Raw genomic sequence first — 19,243 nt, 5'->3', positions numbered from 1 at the left:
ACCTCCGAAGTCCCCCGCCACAGGGGAATTCAAACGGAGGAGCTGCTGCCGCAAGGAGTGCACCGGGAGAGGAGAGGGGAGTCTCTATAGGACCCAGAGTCTTACCTCTCCTTAGGTAAGTATCTGGCTTTAAAAAAAATAATAAATTCTCATTTACTTTAAAAATTGTGTGCGAATTGCAAATCTTCTGAAACGCTTTTGTCTCACACAATGAAAGTCAATGGAAAATCAAAATTCTATTTAAAAAACTGCAAATTTATGTTCGCATTTTTGGATGAACAGAAAAACGCATTTTACACCATAAATGTACACATTGCATGAAAATTCCTCCCATTAATTTTCATTAACAGGTACATTTAAAAAAGGTGCCATGGTTATTTGGATGCAGGGCATAGTCGCTAGCAGAATATCAGTAAAATTACTGATATTCTACGATTGGTCAATGGGTAATACGATCGTAAAATATTGGAAATTTTTACCAATATTTTACTATCGCTAAGCCTAACCCGATTCTCACTTGAACCCTCCTTTTATCAGTGCTCAACCCTAACTGACACACCACACCCCCGCAACGCTTGCCAATATTGGTAGCAGGAAAAAAGGGTGCCGGCTGAGGGTGGACGAAAATGGCGCCACCATAGACTCTAATGCAATTATCATTAATATGGTGAAAAAAGGGTGCCGGGATAAATATTGTTAACAACATTAGAACACAAAAGTTTTTGAAGTTTGCTATTGTTTTAGAAGCTTGCAACATTATAATTTTATCATTATTTTTTTTGTATATACAGATTTTACGTTATCAAAGATATTATCGTTTCTATGTGTAAAAGGGTATTTCTGCAGAAGGAGTGGTTAGGGTTAGGCACCACCAGGGTGAGTGGTTAGGATTAGGCACCACCCAGGCGACGGTTAGTTTTAGGCAACATCGGGGAGGTGGTTAGGGTTAGGCACCACCAGGGGGGTGGTTAGGGTTAGGAGCCACCAGGGGGGTGGTTAGGGTTAGGAGCCACCAGGGGAGTGGTTAGTTTTAGGCACCACCAGGGGAGGTATCTGTGTGAGAGTAGGGTTGGGTTAAGCTACATTGTTGAATTACATAACGATTTTTAAACGTTAATATCTTTTTGTTATTATTTCCCATTTTTTCAACTGTATTTATCGTTAACCAAGTTTGACAATGATGTTTATCGTTATCAGATTTCGTTATCCACCGGCACCATTTCGTTATCCAGCCAAGCCCTTTTTTCACGGTGTCCTTTTTTTTTTCATGCACGGCCAATATCAGTGCCGCATTCGCCGCCAAAAAAAATCTTTCCACTGATATCCACACTGCCTAAAAACGATATTCAATATTTATCAAAACAAATTAGCTGCAATCAACATTGCTGTCTTTGCGCTGCCCAGACTACTTGCTTCATTCATTAGCTACTCTGAAAAAAAAAACACATGCAAAAAAAAATGCATAAGAAAACAAACGCATGTGAAAAAAATGCTCCATGTTTCACACCTATTATACTTTGGAAGCAAATTGTGAATGTTGCACTTCTGCTACAATACGCAGCACTTTATTCACATTTTCAGATTAGTAAGAAAAGAAACATCTTGCAGCATAAATTTGCACATTACATGCACAACGGTCAGCTTTTCACAATGATAAGAGCCCTGCCCCCCTCAGTGTGATAGATACTGGCATCTGAATGAGTTATGCAGGTCCTGCATTGAGCCAGCAGCCAGCAGGTGCCAGGCCAGCTATTTCAGCTCAGCGCTTCCATAGTTAAGCACAGTTTCCACAGCTGCGTGCTGCACGGAATCCATTTACAAGCCAGCACACATAGCAGAAAATGTGATCAATCTGCTCTCACGTCCTAACAGAACATTTCAACTAACAGCATCCGGGGAGAGGCACCCCTTCCATCCAAGCCATGGCAATAGCAGAGGAAGGCAGGAATGACATGTGGAATGGCCACACAAGTCAGCATACTGTGAGTGGGAGGATGCTCTGTGCCTGCAGCCTCACTAGCAGATCATTCAGTCTCTGATACGCTGCCTTGCAATCAGCAGGTGAGACTCATTCCTCCAAATACCAGCTAGTCTGATTCTATTCTGCGCATAGGCTGCATGCAACACATGGTTCCCAACTTGCTGTGAAGTCATTTCTGTCACTTTTAATCAGGAATTTGCCAAAGTGCTATTTTTTTCATCATTGCTTAGCTCTATCTAAAGTTTGTGGGAATGCTTTGGCCACCTTCTAAAAGCTTTCTATTGACGCTCAGTCACTTGCTAGCAGCAGTCCATCCCATTTATGTCCTTTGTTAATTGATGCATCTGTGGCTATTGGCTGAGGCTGCTCAGAGATTTGCATGAGCAGAGAGGGAGTGTCTGTATCTTTAACACCAGGAACTAAATGACTGCAGTTTCCCTGGGACTGAACTACCAAGGGAATGAAAGGATCACACAGCACACAGGACAGAGCTGGCTTCTAAAGCCTTTTAACCTGGCTATGGGGCAGCAAGCCGTTCCAACCAGGACCAGGATTACCAGTAACCAGGTAGGTGATCTGCTAGTTTCTTTACAGCAGAAGCGCTGAGGCAACTAGTAGCCTTATATTTAAGCTATGCATGCAAAATCTTTAAAATGCTGAAGTGTCTAATCATGCGAAGTTTGAAATGTATTCAGCAGTGTGACAGTTCTGCACAGTTAAAAATAAAATGACATTTTAAAGGAACTCATCCTGTGACAGTATAAAAAGAAAACTGATTAGCTTGATTTGGGATTTGGGAGCTTGGCTGAATTACCTCCTGTGTAATGCAGAAATAATATGTGTATGTTTTATAGCTGTTTATGCCGAAAGTATAGAATTAAGCCTTATTATATTTAAGCCTAAAATATAGAATTTCCTTATAAACAATAGGCATGTATATATTTCTCTTATAGTAAGAATAACATGTATGATCAGATAAGTACATATTACATTTTAATGCTAGAATGCCAAGAAATGGGATAATTGTGTATTAAATGCTTATTTGGTTTTATTTGACAGCATCACTTCTTCCTGTATGTCATTATCCTCTACGCTGCACCCAGTCTCAGCTTAGCAAGTTACAGCGCTGCTTCGGAATTGCTATACACATTGCACGAAGGATTACCCAAGGGGATTCTCATTGGAAACATTGTGCATGATCTGCAGCTTGGACTCCTTACTGACCCCCCTCTTTCATTCAGTCTGGCATCTAAAGGGCTTAGTGGAAAATATGTGATACTTGATAACAGCACGGGGGAGCTGTACACATCCGCACAGGAGTTGGATAGAGAAGTCCTATGTCCACAGAACTCTGAGATTCAGGATTGTATCCTTCTTCTTGATATCATCATTTTGCCACAGGAATATTTCCGGCTTATCAAAGTAAAGATTGCTATTGTTGATGTGAATGACAATGCTCCTGTGTTCCCGGTGGCACAGATTTATATTTCTGTCCCGGAGAATGCTCCTGTTAACACAAGGCAGGTTATAGAACATCCAGCCTATGACCCTGATGGAGGAATGAATGGGGTCCAGACCTACAGGTTAGTGGACTACTATGGAGTGTTTACCTTAGATGTAGAAGAAAATGAGAGTGGGGAGAGGACACCTTACCTAATTATTATGGGGTCCCTGGACAGAGAGGTGAAATCTGAATATAAAACTATTATAATTGCTGAAGATGGAGGAAGTCCGCCCCTTGTGGGATCTGCTACCCTTACCATCCTCATTAGTGATGTCAATGACAACTGTCCACAGTTCAATGAGTCACTGATTAATGTGACACTTGCTGGGAATGCCAGCGTTGGTGTGAAGGTAACATCAGTACAAGCTGAGGACAAGGATTCGGGGAACAATGCCCTAATAACATATGCTTTCAGTGAACGGGTCCCTCAGTCATCAAAAGAACTTTTTGACATGAATGAAACCACAGGAGTAATAAAACTTGCCAAAAAAATAGACAGCAGTTCTGTTCATCAGCATAAATTGACTGTACTAGCCAATGGCCCAGGATGTATCCCAGCAGTCATAATGGTCATTATTTCTATTGTCAAGGTAACATTTCGCCCCCCTGAAATTATTCCCCGCTATATCGCCAATGAAGAGAATGGTATTGTATATTTGAAAGAACTGGAACCTGTTAATTCCCCAATTGCCTTTTTTACCATAAAAGATCCTGATGGCAAGTACAAAGTGAACTGTCACTTAGAGGGGGAAGGGCCCTTTCGTTTGATTGCATACAAACCCTACACAAATGAATATTTGCTTGAAACCATAACTGCTCTAGATTACGAGGCAAAGAGAGTGTATAACATAGCAGTGGTTGCATTAAGTATGTATGGGGCGCAAGTAAAAAAATCATTACAAGTTCAGATCCTGGATGAGAATGACAACGCTCCTGTGTTTACACAGTCTACAATAGAAGTGACTATTGAAGAAAATAACCCGGTCAATGCTTTTCTGGCCAAATTATACGCTACAGATGTTGACAGTGGGGAAAGAGGACAGGTTTCCTATTATTTGGGAACCGATGCACCTTCTTATTTTTCTCTAGACAAACAAACAGGAATTCTTACAGTTTCCACAATGCTTGACCGAGAGGAGAAAGAGAAATACAGGTTCACTGTTAAAGCAAGGGACTCTGGCAAACCTCCAAGAGAGTCAGTAGCAACTGTTCATATTACTGTGCTGGACAAAAATGACAACAGCCCTCGTTTCATCAGCAAAGATTTCAGTTTTTTTGTTCCTGAGAACTTTCCAGGCTTTGGTGAAATTGGAGTAATAAGCGTCACAGATGCTGACTCTGGACAGAATGGGTGGGTTGCCCTTTCTATAGTGAATGGAAGTGACATTTTTGTCATCGACACTGGAAAAGGACTCCTGAGAGCAAAGGTATCTCTGGACAGAGAACAACAGAGTTCTTATACTCTGTGGGTCGAAGCTACTGATGGTGGTGACCCCACCTTGTCTTCTACAGCTAAAATTACCATACTGCTTCTGGATGTGAATGATAACCCACCAGTGGTGTTATTCCCCCAGTCCAACATGTCCTATCTTCTTGTCCTGCCTTCAACTCTGCCTGGTTCCCCTGTGACTGAAGTATATGCTGTGGATAAAGACACAGGGATGAACGCTGTTATTGCTTACAGCATCATAGGAAGGAGGGGACCCAGGCCAGAGTCTTTTAAGATAGACCCCAAAACAGGAAACATAACTTTAGAAGAATCCCTCATGAGGAATGACTATGGTTTATACAGGTTGTTAGTAAAAGTCAGTGACCATGGTTATCCAGAGCCACTTTTCTCCACAGTTATGGTTAATCTGTTTGTTAATGACACTGTGAGCAATGAAAGTTACATAGAAAGTTTACTTAAGAAGGACCCTGATATAAACATAGAAGAAAAAGAACCACAAATAGCATTTGAGCCTACACATAAAAAGATGGAGGCAGACTCCTGTGTCCCCACACTGGTCACCCTATCCATTTTCTGCTTGGGATCAGTCATCTTAGTCACTCTCATGGCAATGTATATCTGCTTGAGGAGAGGCAAAAAGGCTCACAGAATTACCGAAAATCTGGAAGTGCAGATTCCACTTAATGGCAAACTAGACTTCCACATACTTGATAAAAAGCCAATTGAAATTTCTAATATATAATTATTCTTTTTTTTCGAGAACCAATCTGACATATGTTGGAGGATGGAAAATTAAAATTAACACAATGTGTTGACAATGGTTTATCATGAAGGACCACTAATTTATAGTAATATATATGTAAATAACTATTTTACAGCTTTTTTAATTAAAGCAACATTTCTTACGAAACATGTAAATATTTTTGTATGCGTTAAGTAAAGCACTGCTACCAAGTAAGTCATTAGCTATTTGGTAACCCTTATTCTACGTATTTTGTTTGATAGAGGTATGATCACAGCACCTAGTACAAGGTAGAGCTCTTTCTTTTTATAGTACGTTTTGATAAAAGTGTTAGCCAGCAGAGGGCCCAAAACCATCAGCAGTCAGATTGCTATAAGGTATATTTTAACATTTAATTTCACTTGCATAACTAAAACCCTCCTATGCTTTTAATAAAGGAAAAAGTGACATGTTTTGTTGCCTGAATGTATATTGTTATATCTCCAGATCAAAAGGGAGCATATTTTTAAAGTGCAATTTATTTTAATGCTACAGATGATGCAATTATACTGTAAATATATGTTGTTATTTTTCTCCTGGCTATATGGGAACAGAGATTTATTGCTAGCCACTGAATATGTTGCATATGTGATGAGCTGCAAATCACAAATTGCATTGGGATAGTCTGTAATGGCTGGTGCAAGCATGTATTTGACAATCACAGCACCCAATCCTTGTCTATTTTCCCTTTTTATATTAACCATACAATATTTCACACCCTGTCATTTTGTACAAGCTGCAGTGAGCCAGTTTTATTCAAATTGTTTTTATTTTCCCCCAGGTAATGATATTATTTTCCAGGCTTGGAGATCTGTAACATGATGACATTTTTTTTCCTCACTTATTTATTCTTTGTATTTAGCTAAGACGTGGTATTTGTTTTTTGGCTCTGCTTGGATAGATTCAAACAACTTTACGAACTGTGACACATTTTCCACACTATGATCCTGTGTAAGGCAGCAGAACTAGCAATACTTTTTTCATGGAGTGGTGTAATGTTTATTTGCTAGGGGATGTTAATTGTTAGAATCCACGGACATTGTATTTTAGCCATGATCACTTTGAGTGATGAGTATTATTGATTTGGCTGTGTTTAACACTGAACTGGCCTCAATCCATTTTCCAGACATTAATTGTATTCACTGTGTCCACGTGATGTTTCATTGTAAATAGCTGGCAAAAAGGCAACTGTTTCTTGTTCCCCGGATAAAAAGGGAAACAAGTGGAAATTCAGCATCATGTCTGTACTGTACCAAAAGTGTTTATATGTCTTTAAATTAAAGTTATATATTTTCATTAAATTTTATATGAATCATTTTGAGTGATACTTGCGCAGATTTGTTATCTAATAGTAGCTTTAATAATAACAGTCAGACTAGGAACCCTAAATTACATTTTTACATGACACATTAATTAAGAGTTGCACAAGAGTATGAACAAATTTCACCACCCTCAGTAGGAATACCTGCAGTAAAATAGTAACAACTTTACTGCAGGCAGCCACAAGAGGGCACTTTATCTTCACAGACTTTCTAATGAGAATAATGTAAACTGCCACTTTAAAGGACGCCTGAAGTGAGAGGGATATGGAGGCTGCCATATTTTTCTTTTTTTTTAAACCATGCAAATTGCCTGTCTGTCCTGCTGATCCTTTGCCTCTAATACTTTTAGCCATACACCCTGAACAAGCATGCATATCAGATGTTTGAAGTCTGACTGGATTTGCAGCATGCTTGTTTCAAGTGTGTGATTCCAACACTACTGATGCATGAAAGATCAGCAGGACCGTCAGGCAACTGTTCACATTTAAAAGAAAATCAATATGGCAGCCTCCATATCCCTCTCACTTAAATTGTCCTTTAATGGTGGTGAATTACAAAGATGCAGAAAACTTCCACTATCACAATTTTTGCACATTGCATAGAGTCCACGGCATAACTAGAAATTATGGGCCACCCAACATAACTTTAAAAGCTCCCCAGCACCACATTTACACCCCCTACCCCATGTGGACCCCCATGGCTAAAGGGCCCGTACTGATGGTACTTCAAGTGTAGCCACCATGACTCTAGGTAGTACTTTAAAGTTTACTAGGATGTTTCTTTCAGACACTGGGCCAAATTCACTCAATATTGATAAGATTGCCATGTGCAGGTGGAACAAAGCAATTTAAGTTACTTATGGCAACTATACAGGGTGCATTGTGCTATTAGCATACCCAGTGTTTCCCTGGAGTTACCCAGTTAATGAGGCTAGTGCCTCTTGTGCAATGTGTGCTATGTAGTCAGCATAAGTAATGGTAAAGTTGCCATGAGATAAGGTACCACTAATTGTAATCCACTTTATGTTAATCACACAAAAAAAAGTATTCCACTTTTTTGCCATAAGATGCAAATATTTCCATCTTGCATGAAAATTATTTTAACCTTGATATTGGACTTCCTGTCACTTTTGATTGGCCCATTCCCAAGTTGCATACAAGTTGCACGCAAACTGGAATTATTTGCATGTCATTGACCATTTCTGTTAATAATCCATCCAAGTGTTCAAAAATGAATCACTGTTAGGCCTGGAACCCACTACAATTCGCTATCACAATCGCTAGCATTTTTAATGAGTGTTTTGTAAGGGCTGGTTCACATTGGGGCGATTCTTTTGCGCTTTGGTACTCGCCAGTCATCAGCAAACCGCTGGTGCTGCAATGTATCCCTACGGATACATTTACACTGCTGCGTTTTGGAGGCAATTGTGCTGTGATACCCATTCTATTGAACGGTAATCACAAGCACAAAGCGTGCAATAATCGCGACTTTTTAAAAAATTGTAATCGCGAGCCGAACGCGATCGCGAGCTAGCGGCGCGCCCAGTGTGAACAAGTCCTAAGCAATTTCATGAGCGTTTTCTGGCGATTTTGGTAGCGATTTTAAAAAGTGTCAGCTTTTTGCCAGGATTGTGTAGCAATTAGCGTTTTTAATTCTGATTGGTCCTTTCAATTAAAGAGAACCCGAGGTGAGTTCTAACAATGCTAACAGCACACAGAGGGCTGGGTCTGCATATACTGCCCAGCCTCTGTTGCTATCCCAATCCCCCCTAAGTTCCCCCTTCGCTCTGCTATGCCCCATAAATAATCAGCCGAGCTGTGGACACACAGCGTGTCGCAGCCGGCTGTTTACCTCTGTATGTGTCAGTCTCACTGCTCCCCCGCCTCCTCCATAGCTCTGGTCCCTGCCTGCGTCCCTTCCCTCCCAGCTGATTGGAGGGAAGGAACGCAGGCAGGGAGCGGAGCTATGGAGGAGGTGGGGGAGCAGCCGAGACTGACACTAACAGAATTAAACAGCCGGCACAGCTCAGCTGAAGATTTATGGGGCATAGCAGAGCGAAGGGGGAACTTAGGGGGGATTGGGATAGCAACAGAGGCTGGGCAGTATATACAGACCCAGCATCTGTGTGCTGTTTGCATTGTTAGAACTCACCTCGGGTTCTCTTTAATTTAATTTTTTTTTTACAGTGTGCAGTAATGTAAAAATGCTAGCAAATCACTCTGTGTAGGTTTGATTACACCAGTGTTTACTTTACATTGAAACGCTCACTCTCAAAAAATGCTGCATGTCCTGCGTTTGCGATTTTCTAATCGCAATCGCTCCAGTGGAATTTGGCCTATGCATTAACATTAGCTGAGCGTTTAAGGAAATTGCTAATATTTTGAATCGCTCCCTAAACACTCAAATAATCGCTCTAGTGGGTTCCAGCCCCTTAGCCCTCTCTGCACTGCTTATCCACACACTTTCATAAGGCTATTTATGTAGCAGTCCAGTTTATCTCAATTGAAACTGTTTGAGATAAAAGTTTTTGTAAGGTGCACTTTAATGGTACCATCCCCAAATGATCAACAGTCCAATCATTGCTATAGTTTGGAAATGATTGTTCAAGCAAACCAGCGGAGGGAAAAATGGTAAGCAATTGGACGAGACGGGTTGTTCCGTGCATTTGGGACACAAACGCACCTGATCGCACACCATCTGCATTGCTTTGCGTTACACTGCTGATCCCATTCATTACAGTGAATGGGATCAGCAATGTGGTTTGGCAAAAATGCGTGCCTCAGTGCGATAGTGCATCGCACTGCTATGCAGCGCCCATGGTCTGAACTTCAGAAGTGCTCTCTATGCACTTCTGATGCTCTTGATGATTGCATACTATACGTGCTGTCAAAATGTGCACGCCAGCGCGTATAGTTTGAAATGGGCCTTAAAAAAACCCTGGCGGTCTAAAAAATTCCGCCAGGAGGCAGCGCAGCAGTTTTTTTTTGTTTTTTGAAATCATGTAGCGAGCCCGCTTCGATCGCCTTCGGCGATCTCCGATCAGGAAATCCCGTTCAAAGAACGGGATTTCCTGGAGGGCTTCCCCCGTCGCCATGGCGACAGGGCAGGATGACGTCACTGACGTCGGGACGTCATTGGGAGTCCCGATCCACCCCTCAGCGCTGTCTGGCACTGATTGGCCAGGCAGCACACGGGGTCTGGGGGGGGGGGGCGGCGCGGCGTGGCGTGGCAGATAGCGGCGATCGAGCGCGGGGCGGCGGCGATCGGTATGCTGATGCAGCTAGCAAAGTGCTAGCTGCAAAAAAAATTAAGCAAATCGGCCCAGCAGGGCCCGAGAAAACCTCCTGCGCGGCTTACCCCGAACGCCAAGGAGGTTAAAGAATTATTCCAAAATTCAGATAGACGGAACCATCAGTAGAATGTTTGTCATCAATCAGGCACCATTAAAGGCACCTGAGTTGATCAATAGTACGGTTTATCACTTGGGAGATTGTTCTGTTTTTAGGCACCCATAAGTTGTGCAGCTTCTGCTATCTTCCCAGTATAGCTAAATGTCATCACCAGTGGATATTCTAACTTTGGTCTCCTGCAGTTCATTCCACTCCCTTTTTCTGGTTTTATCTGCTGCATTATGTTTCTTTCAGCTGTCTTTAACATGCATGGCCGGTTCTAGCTACAATGGGGCCCTGGGGCAAAAGTAACCAAATACCACCTCCAGGGCCCCTGAGCTGTCTGCCAGGCCCGATCCAATCCAACCCACCCCGGTCACACACTGTATCATTCGGTGTCCATCATATGTCGCCTAAAAATAATTTTTTGGGTTCCCATTATTCCTCTTCACCTCTTCCTATATGGAGTGTACACAAAGCATCCCCACTTTCATGGGTTACCATAGCTGGAGGGGAGGGGGGCACCTTGTGGGGCCCCCACAGGCTCTTGGGCCCTGGGGCAATTGCCACCTTTGCCTTTATGGTAGTGCCGGCCCTGCTACTATGTATGATGCTTTCTTCAGCTTCCTGGCTCTCATATGTTTTTACTTTCAATCTGAATAACTTTAACATTTTGGGACCAATGTTAAATCACTCCTTCCTTAATATAACACACTTTACTACACAGACACTACATATCCTGCATAACAGTAAGAATTCTGTTGGCAACTCAGTATTCAATCTAAATAAAATCCCAATATTTCAAAAAGACTTATGAGTTCCCAATCCAGGACCACTGGGAAGACAGATTATTTTTGCAATGCAATGTACCAAGTACAGATAGTTTAAATAGTATGTATAGTGTCTTTATACAACGAAGTTTTCTTAAAATATAGGGAGTGCTTTTATGATTGTCCCTAAAGTGTATATGAGATTCAGAGAAGAGCAGTAGGAAAGCAAGAGCTGGAGAGAGCCTCATATGCTGTAGTCCTCAAGCACAGCAGTAAACAGAGTGAGCATGAATTGGGAAGCAACAGAAAGAAAGATAGTGGAATGGCTTGACAGAGAAAATGCACTATTGAGCGCCTGACCCAAGGCAAAACTACTGAAGATAAGCACAGAGGTATGTTAATGCTGGATGCACATACCTCTGTGCATTGTATGTTCCTCTCCTAGTACCCCGTAATCAGTCCTTAAAAAAATTGACTTTCAGCTAATGTAAAATCTTCAGACAGGAAGAGGCAGGCATATCTCTCCTATAACCCTCCCATTCCTTCCTCTTCCCTGCCCAATTCACTCCCCTAAATTGTGGGTAAGTGGAGGAAAAGAATGGGAGGGTGATAAGAGGGAACATCACTGCAAGCCTGCCTCTTCCTGTCTGAAAATTTTACTTTATTCAAAAGTCAATTTTTTTAAGGCATGATTACGGAGACCGGGGGAAATGAGGAGAGGAACAGACAATGCACAGAGGTAGGTGGATCCAGCATGTACATGCCTCTGTGCTTACCTTGGGTAGCTTTGCCTGGGGTCAGGGGGGCTTTAACATTCAGCTGTGCTGTTAAGAGGATAGGATTAACTTCAAGCAAGCAAGAAGTGATACTCAGCTATGGAAAGGGAAGGCTCTGGATCCCACAGAGCCTTCCCGTTCCTCTCATGGTCCGCTCATTTCAGCGGAATCTTCCTTGCTTTTAGTATTCAACTGATAGTTCAAATACTGCTTTGTGCTTTCACAGAAGGCTTTGAAAAGCTTCAGGAACCTTGACTGCTCCCAAAAATAAGCAGCTCCATACTGCGTGAGCAAGCACAAGTGTGTGTGTGTGTGTGTGTGTGTGTGTGTGTGTGTGCGTGCGTGCGTGCGTGCGTGCGTGCGTGCGTGCGTGCGTGTGGTGTACGGCCCCCATGTCAGATTGAATTGGGGGTGACAGGGCTGGAAGGAGGGGCCTTTCCTCTCCATTGGATACCAGCATCTGTTCTTTTGTTTGTTTGTTTTTATTGTTTTCAATGTTTATTTACAGTTGATTATTTTATATACTGGTATGCTACATAAACTGTTCTTTTACATTCCCCTCTCTGGGTGTATGCATGGGACTGCAGTGGCCAGCTATTCACGTAAACCTTTTAGTAATCCCTGCTATGGTCTGCTATACTACAAATGAGGCTTGCTGACTTTTTTTCCACCAAATAACTATTTATTTATTTATTTTTAATTTAGATCAGGTTTTCATGATCACTAATGTTTTACAACATCCCAGATGGTATTAATGCAATGCTACAAAAAGACAGTATAACTGCAATTGTGTTAGCAGTTGAGCCTTAGTGTTGTTACTTTGCAATAAATACGTGTGTCAGGTAACGCCATGGGGAGCGAAACAGGTAAAAAGTGTGCTGGAGGGGCCCGGTTAAAATGGTGCAACCATAAGAGGCAATGTTAAAAGTCATGACTGGCAGCTATAAACAGTCATTTGGGCACCCCGGAGGAGCCTGAGATTTATAGCTGTTATTTACCTATTATTGCCACTTATAACCGCTATTTAGCTGTTTATAGCCACTAATCGTGGCTATTAACATTGTTGCCTATTGCAGCAAAAATACAGGGGCACCACCAGTTTACAAGCGAGGCACTCCCCTGCTATGGGCCTCACTATAGGTGAGGGCCTCACTCTGTTGCTGGCGGCCACCAGCCGACCTGCCCTGTGCAGTCTGGGGTCCCCAATAACTTACTTAACTCTGCTCCAGCACGGACTCCTCTCTTGCCGCACTCCTCTACTTTCACCGGGCCGACTCTCTCCTCTTGTTGCCGCCCCTGGGTGCGGGTCCTGTTTCCAGGGTTGTCTGGCGGCGCCACTTATGACATCAGAGGTGCCCCATGAAGTAACCATGGCGATAGGTTGCGGCGAGGCTGCAAAAGGAGAAGAGCATGGCGAGAGGAGTCCATGTTGGAATGAGGTTACGTAAGTCTGTAACAACCTGGCAACCTATACTGTGACACCTATAGCTTGCTACCTTTACTGAGGGCACCACTTGGACCTGGCAACCTATACTGTGCAACACCTATAGCTCACTACCTATACTGAGGGCACCACCTGTACCTTGCTACCTATACTGTGCAGCACCTATAGCTCAAAATGTATACTGGGGCACCACCTGTACCTGGCAAACATACTGCAGCACTTACAGCTCATTACCTATGCTCAGGGACCACGTGTACCTGGCTACCTATATACTGAAGCACCTATAGCTTGCTATCTATACTGAGGGCACCACTTATACCTGCCTCCCTATACTGCAACACCTGTAGCTCGCTACCTATACTGAGGGCACCACCTGTATTTGGCTCCACCCACATCATGTCATGGCCATGCCCACTTTCTCACCACTGCATGCTTTGCATGCCACTTTCTTTTTTTGGTGGGCCTCAAATTATGGTCTGCTTGGGGCCACCAAAACCTTAGCTGCACCCCTAAAAAAATATTGGTTGTTAAGTGGGGTCTTTAGTGTTGAGTGTGTGGCGGTCCTTGGGGGTTAAGGTTAGGCACCACCGGAGGGGGGGTTTAAGGTTAGGCACCACCAGGGGAGTCTTAGGGTTAATCATTGTTAGAGGGAGGGTTCTGAGTGAGAGTAGGGTTTGGTCATAGTAAAATATCGGTAAAGATTACAGCATCAGTAATTATACCAATATTCTACTAGTGGCTATCTCTGGTGCACTTTTTACCGGTCACCTTTTTACATGTACCCCAGGGGATGGCTGCCAACTCCACAGATTGTAGTGAATGCTTCCAGCTGCCTGCAAACACCTGGCTGGTCCACGGGGCAGCTAGAAAGGTGGCAAATGCACCACTTTTCAGCTGCCCATATGAAAGAGGCCTAGAGGTAGTCCAGGCAGTTGATTGTGTGGTATACTCACCAAGAAACTGTCAGTCTACCTCTCTTTTGGCTGTTTCACATACAGCAGACTGGGTTATACTAATGTTTCAAGTGAAGGCAGTGATTGTGGTAATGTTGCCAGGCAGTGAAAAATCACTTCATGTATTGTTTGTTGGACAGCTGCTCTTTTCTAGATTTGGCTAAATTTAGTACAGATTCAAAACTTGGAACTGCTACTGTGTCTTTGTAATCCGTGTCTACTCACAAAACCAAGAAGTCTTGAATCAGGATGGCACACAAAGCCAGCCAGACTCATATTGGGCCCAAGTTCTGTCATGCGGTTGTGCTCACAATGAGAGCCTGAAGCATACACCACATACCTTTACATGGACGATCCCACCAAAGGGCATTACTGTACAGCATTTGCTTACACTTCAAATGTTATTTCTTTTTTAAGTACAGTTGTACAAGAGACTTTTTATCAACTTTATTACAATGTTGCACTTTGGAACATTTATTCCTTTTTGTCTACAGTAAATTGGTACAGTACTGTGTTTAACATCGTACTGTCTGCACCTCCAGTCATCCACAAACACTGTACAAATACAGATACGGCTGAAAGGCAACCTGTCAGCAATCTATGTTAACCGATGCAAAAAGACACGCAGATTGAGATCCCTTCATGTTGCTTATTTGTAAAAGTATCTACGTATTATTGATAAAATTATTATTGTTGTTATTATTATTATTATATTTCTAATAATCATAATATTATTACCAGGTGCTGTACAATGAGGATACACAAATAAGACAGTTACAAGGCAATGGGTTACAGATAAATGTCAATTGAACAGGTCAGCGATGTATCTTATATGAGGGTGGAAAATATGCAACCACTGTACTCAACAATAATAACACATAAGAGGAAAGAGAGCCCTGCCCAACGCAGAATCAGAATCATTTTTATTTGCCAAGCATGACTGGATTATGCCCAAAATTGGGTTGGGCACATACAGGACATAAAGTATAAGATAGGACACACAGTATATGGTAGAGTAACACAATTTCAAGTGCAGCAAAGTAATAGCATATACACAAAATGCACAGCAGTGTAAAAATTATAGCAGTGATGATCTGGGGGGGGGGGGGAGAGTGTTTCGGGTGGAGCGAGTTCATAAGGTTGACAGCCGAGGGGGAAAAACTGCTCCTGTGCCTTGTAGTCCCTTTGGAGATGTACATACCTGTGGCTTCCTCCAGCCCCATCCGCACAGATCACTCCCACGTCTCAGTCTTCTCCCTCTTTGGTACCGGGTCCCAGAACTTTGGCCAGTCCAAGCCAGTCGATGCAAACGGAGTGCGGTCCCCACGTCGCTATCCGGCGTAGAATAGTACTGTGTGACGCAGTACTATGCTCCGCCGGAGAGAGACGGAGGAAGCGCACTGTGCATGCGTCAAACTGGCTGCAAATGCGGGACCCATTACCGAAGAGGGAGAAGACTGAGGATGGCGAAGTTAGAGCGATCCACGCGGCTGGGGCTGGAGGAAGCCCCAAGTACTGTATTATGTTTGTTCGTCTCTGGTTTCCTTTAAGCTATAAGCTTAAAGGGAATCTGAAATGGAAATAAACTTATGAGATAATGAATTGTATTTGTAGCATAGCTAAGAAATACAACATTAGTAGCAAAGAAAAGTCATATATTGTTTTCCAGTACAGGAAGGGTTAAGAAACGTCAGTTGTTATCTATACAAAAGAGCTCCTCTGAGCATCCAAATTGGGTCGTTGTTTTCTTTAGCACTATACATCAAAGAAACAGTGACAGGCAGCTTCAGATGAGGTTTTTACTTGAGAGAAGTTCATAGGGTCATTAACTCTGTAAACCACAAAAAAAGCTATATAACTAAATATAAAAATATGAGACTCATTTATTTGCTCCTAATGTTCTATTCCTTAGCCGCCCACCAATGCAATTCGGGTGCATTTTAACCATCCTGGCGGTATGGACGAGCTCAGCTCGTCCATCACCGCCGGAGGCTGCCGCTCAGGCCCTGCTGGGCCGATTTTCTTCAAATAAAGAGCAGCACACGCAGCCGACACTTTGCCAGCCGCGTGTGCTGCCTGATCGCCGCCGCTCTGCGGCGATCCGCCGCGAGCAGCGGTGAAAGAGGGTCCCCCCAGCCGCCTGAGCCCAGCGTAGCCGGAACAAAAAGTTTCGGCCAGCGCTAAGGGCTGGATCGGAGGCGGCTGACGTCAGGACGTCGGCTGACGTCCATGACGTCACTCCGCTCGTCGCTATGGCGACGATCTAAGCAAAACAAGGAAGGCCGCTCATTGCGGCCTTCCTTGTTTATTCTGGGCGCCGGAGGCGATCGGAAGAACGCCTCCGGAGCGCCCTCTAGTGGGCTTTCATGCAGCCAACTTTCAGTTGGCTGCATGAAATAGTTTTTTTTTTATTAAAAAAAAACCCTCCCGCAGCCTCCCTGGCGATCTTATCAGAACGCCAGGGTGGTTAAATGCAGTCAAATTGCAGTGGTTGTAACACCACGCGTGTCAAGCGTTGACACCCGGTGGCATTACTGGACTAGACCTCTCTCCATGTGGGGGGGGGGGGGGCTCCCTCTACAGAGCCTGGTACCAGGCACTAAGAAGTGCCCAGGTGGTGCAGGAGAGCAGCTGACAGGCGGTGACTTCACCGCTTAGCAGCTGCCCGTGTGAAGGGGCCCTAAGTGTAAGTAAGTAAGTTATATGCTTGCCTGAAAAGTTGATTTTTAGGTAACGACTAAAGATTCTAAGGGCCTAGTGCAAGAATGGCTGGTAAATTTTCAGGTAGATCACTGCAATTTACTGATGCTATCACCAGGGGAGTGCCACGAGCATTGCTATGGTAATACACGTGATACTAATAATAGAGTAACGAACAGTGCTCCCCTGGGGTTAGGACTAGTAAAATTCTGAGCCAGTGCACAGCAAACTTACTGGCCTCTCGTGCTTCAAGGCCTAAGTGTGGATTGGTGTCAAACAGAGACCAACCACACTCACCAACCATCTGGAGACTGAGACCATAGTGTCCGCCACTCTGTTTCCCTCCCCGTTTGTCATATTGCATCCTCCGCTCTATCTATTACAGCAGGGCTACAACAAAATGACCACCAATGTCCACAAATTCGGACGCTGGTGGCCATTTTCTTGTAGCCCTGCACTAATAGACGGAGCAGAGGATGCAATATGATAAGGAGGGAAGCTAAGAGTGGGGGACGCGGCGCGGTGACACATACCTGGGGGTGGCTGTACTTCCAGACCGGAGATGGTAAGGCGGGTGGGCAAGCCATACGCACTCTTCTCTTCCTGCCTCTGCATGGTGCCATCCCCACACTTTTGCCTCCTGACGAAGCTGCCTCACCCCGTCTCATGGGTGGGACAGCAGTGTCTGTAATTACATAAAGTTTATTAGGTTTGCGCGACTTATGTGACAACTAGCATATCTACTCATAGCTCAGGTGCAGCGAATGTAATGCAGGGTACGCAACTAGTTATAAATATTACGTAAACCTGCTAAACTTTAAATGTGCTGTGTGCATGAATTCTTGTCACATTTCAATTCAGGTACACTTTAGGCAGGGAACACACTTTCTGCAATGGCAAAATGCGCACAGCTGCACTGGCAATTTAAGTTAATAGACCTGCTTGGGAATTGCACATGGTTAGCATTTCTTTGCATTTTGCTTTTCATATTTTTTTAAATTGCCTGGCTTGCTGCTTTTTTCTGCATGCCACACATTTTTACAATGACAGTGTAATCTGCTGCATCTGAAAGATTGCAGAATAATTGCGACAAATCATGTGCAGGAAATGCAATCACACACACAAATGCACTACAAAGGAAATCTGGGAATCACATAGAAGAAAACCTGCCTCTGCAAGTGTGTTTGCAAGTGTGTTTCCTGACTAAAATGTGTACTTTTAACATCTATGCAGTTTCAGCCTCTATAATTCTATACTGACATCTTCTCATGAAACAGTTGATTTCTTAAGGTGTAAACTCTGACCAAGAATTGAACTTCATCCCAATCAGTAGCTGATACCTCCTTTTACATGAGAAATCTATTCCTTTTCACAAACAGACCATCAGGGGGCACTGTATGACTGATATTGTGGTGAAACCCCTACCTCAAGAAACTCTGAGGACTGTGGTACTCCTGGTAGTTTCCTGTCTGTGAACCTTGTTGCATTGTGGGAAATAGCTGTTTACAGCTGTTTCCAACTGCCAAAAAAGCATGCAGCAGCTACATCACCTGCCAACAGTAAAAATGTCACCATGTAATAAATGTCAGAATGTAAATCAGGGATTTAAAAGATTTTACAATGGGCAAACACTGACTAAATCATTTATACTTAATTATTGTAAAAATTAAGCACTTTTTTATTACATTATTTTCACTGGAGTTCCTCTTTAAAGACAATGTGAAGATTTCCATCAGTTCAGGGATGGTTTTCCATTTTAAATACAAAAGCTAAAATTTACATTGATGCATATGTTGTGGATTCAATTCAGGGAAGTCCAACTGTGTAATAAACACAAGGGTAGAGAATTTGCATGCAAGTGTGCAGAGGGTTAACTGAACTCTGCAGCTTTATTTGCCACACCCCCTTTAGCCCCTCCTTATTACATCTTTAAATGGCCTAGCTCAAGTTAAGCAAGCCTAGATTCTCTATTGTTTTCTTGTATTTGATTCTTGTGGCAAGGGCTTTATACAGTGCTTTTCCTCTTTTCCCCTGTCAGTGACCATTGTCAGCATACACACGGCTTATGCTGGTGTGTGCATGGTACATGTGGGTGTATTTTGGTAGCTCCCTCGGGGGATTAGTTTGATGCACTATCTGTTCCAGGAGAGGATATTCGGATATGTGCTCCTAT

The 19,243-nt window shown here is 43.2% G+C and overlaps 1 protein-coding gene and 1 long non-coding RNA gene across 2 annotated transcripts in view; one reads left to right on the top strand and one right to left on the bottom strand.

Annotated features, from left to right (window-relative positions):
- Nucleotides 1-18,636, bottom strand: part of LOC137545979 (uncharacterized) — a 113,681-nt gene extending 95,045 nt beyond the window's left edge. Inside the window, exons 1-2 of the long non-coding RNA XR_011026139.1 lie at nt 18,496-18,636; nt 17,604-17,755 (exon numbers count right to left, since the gene is read on the bottom strand). This is a non-coding gene — a long non-coding RNA (uncharacterized lncRNA). The remainder of the gene's footprint in view (nt 1-17,603; nt 17,756-18,495) is intronic.
- On the top strand, nt 1,834-6,977 carry PCDH20 (protocadherin 20). Its single transcript, XM_068267834.1, has 2 exons — nt 1,834-2,548; nt 3,041-6,977. The coding sequence occupies exons 1-2, from the start codon at nt 2,405-2,407 to the stop codon at nt 5,675-5,677; spliced, it is 2,781 nt and encodes a 926-aa protein (XP_068123935.1). The 5' UTR covers nt 1,834-2,404; the 3' UTR covers nt 5,678-6,977.
- Nucleotides 18,637-19,243: the final 607 nt, after the last annotated feature.

The sequence above is a fragment of the Hyperolius riggenbachi genome, chromosome 2 (assembly GCF_040937935.1).
Source record: "Hyperolius riggenbachi isolate aHypRig1 chromosome 2, aHypRig1.pri, whole genome shotgun sequence".
NCBI lineage: Eukaryota > Metazoa > Chordata > Amphibia > Anura > Hyperoliidae > Hyperolius > Hyperolius riggenbachi.
The sequence above is the reverse complement of the archived record's forward strand: the minus strand, read 5'-3'. Positions and strand labels throughout refer to the sequence as shown.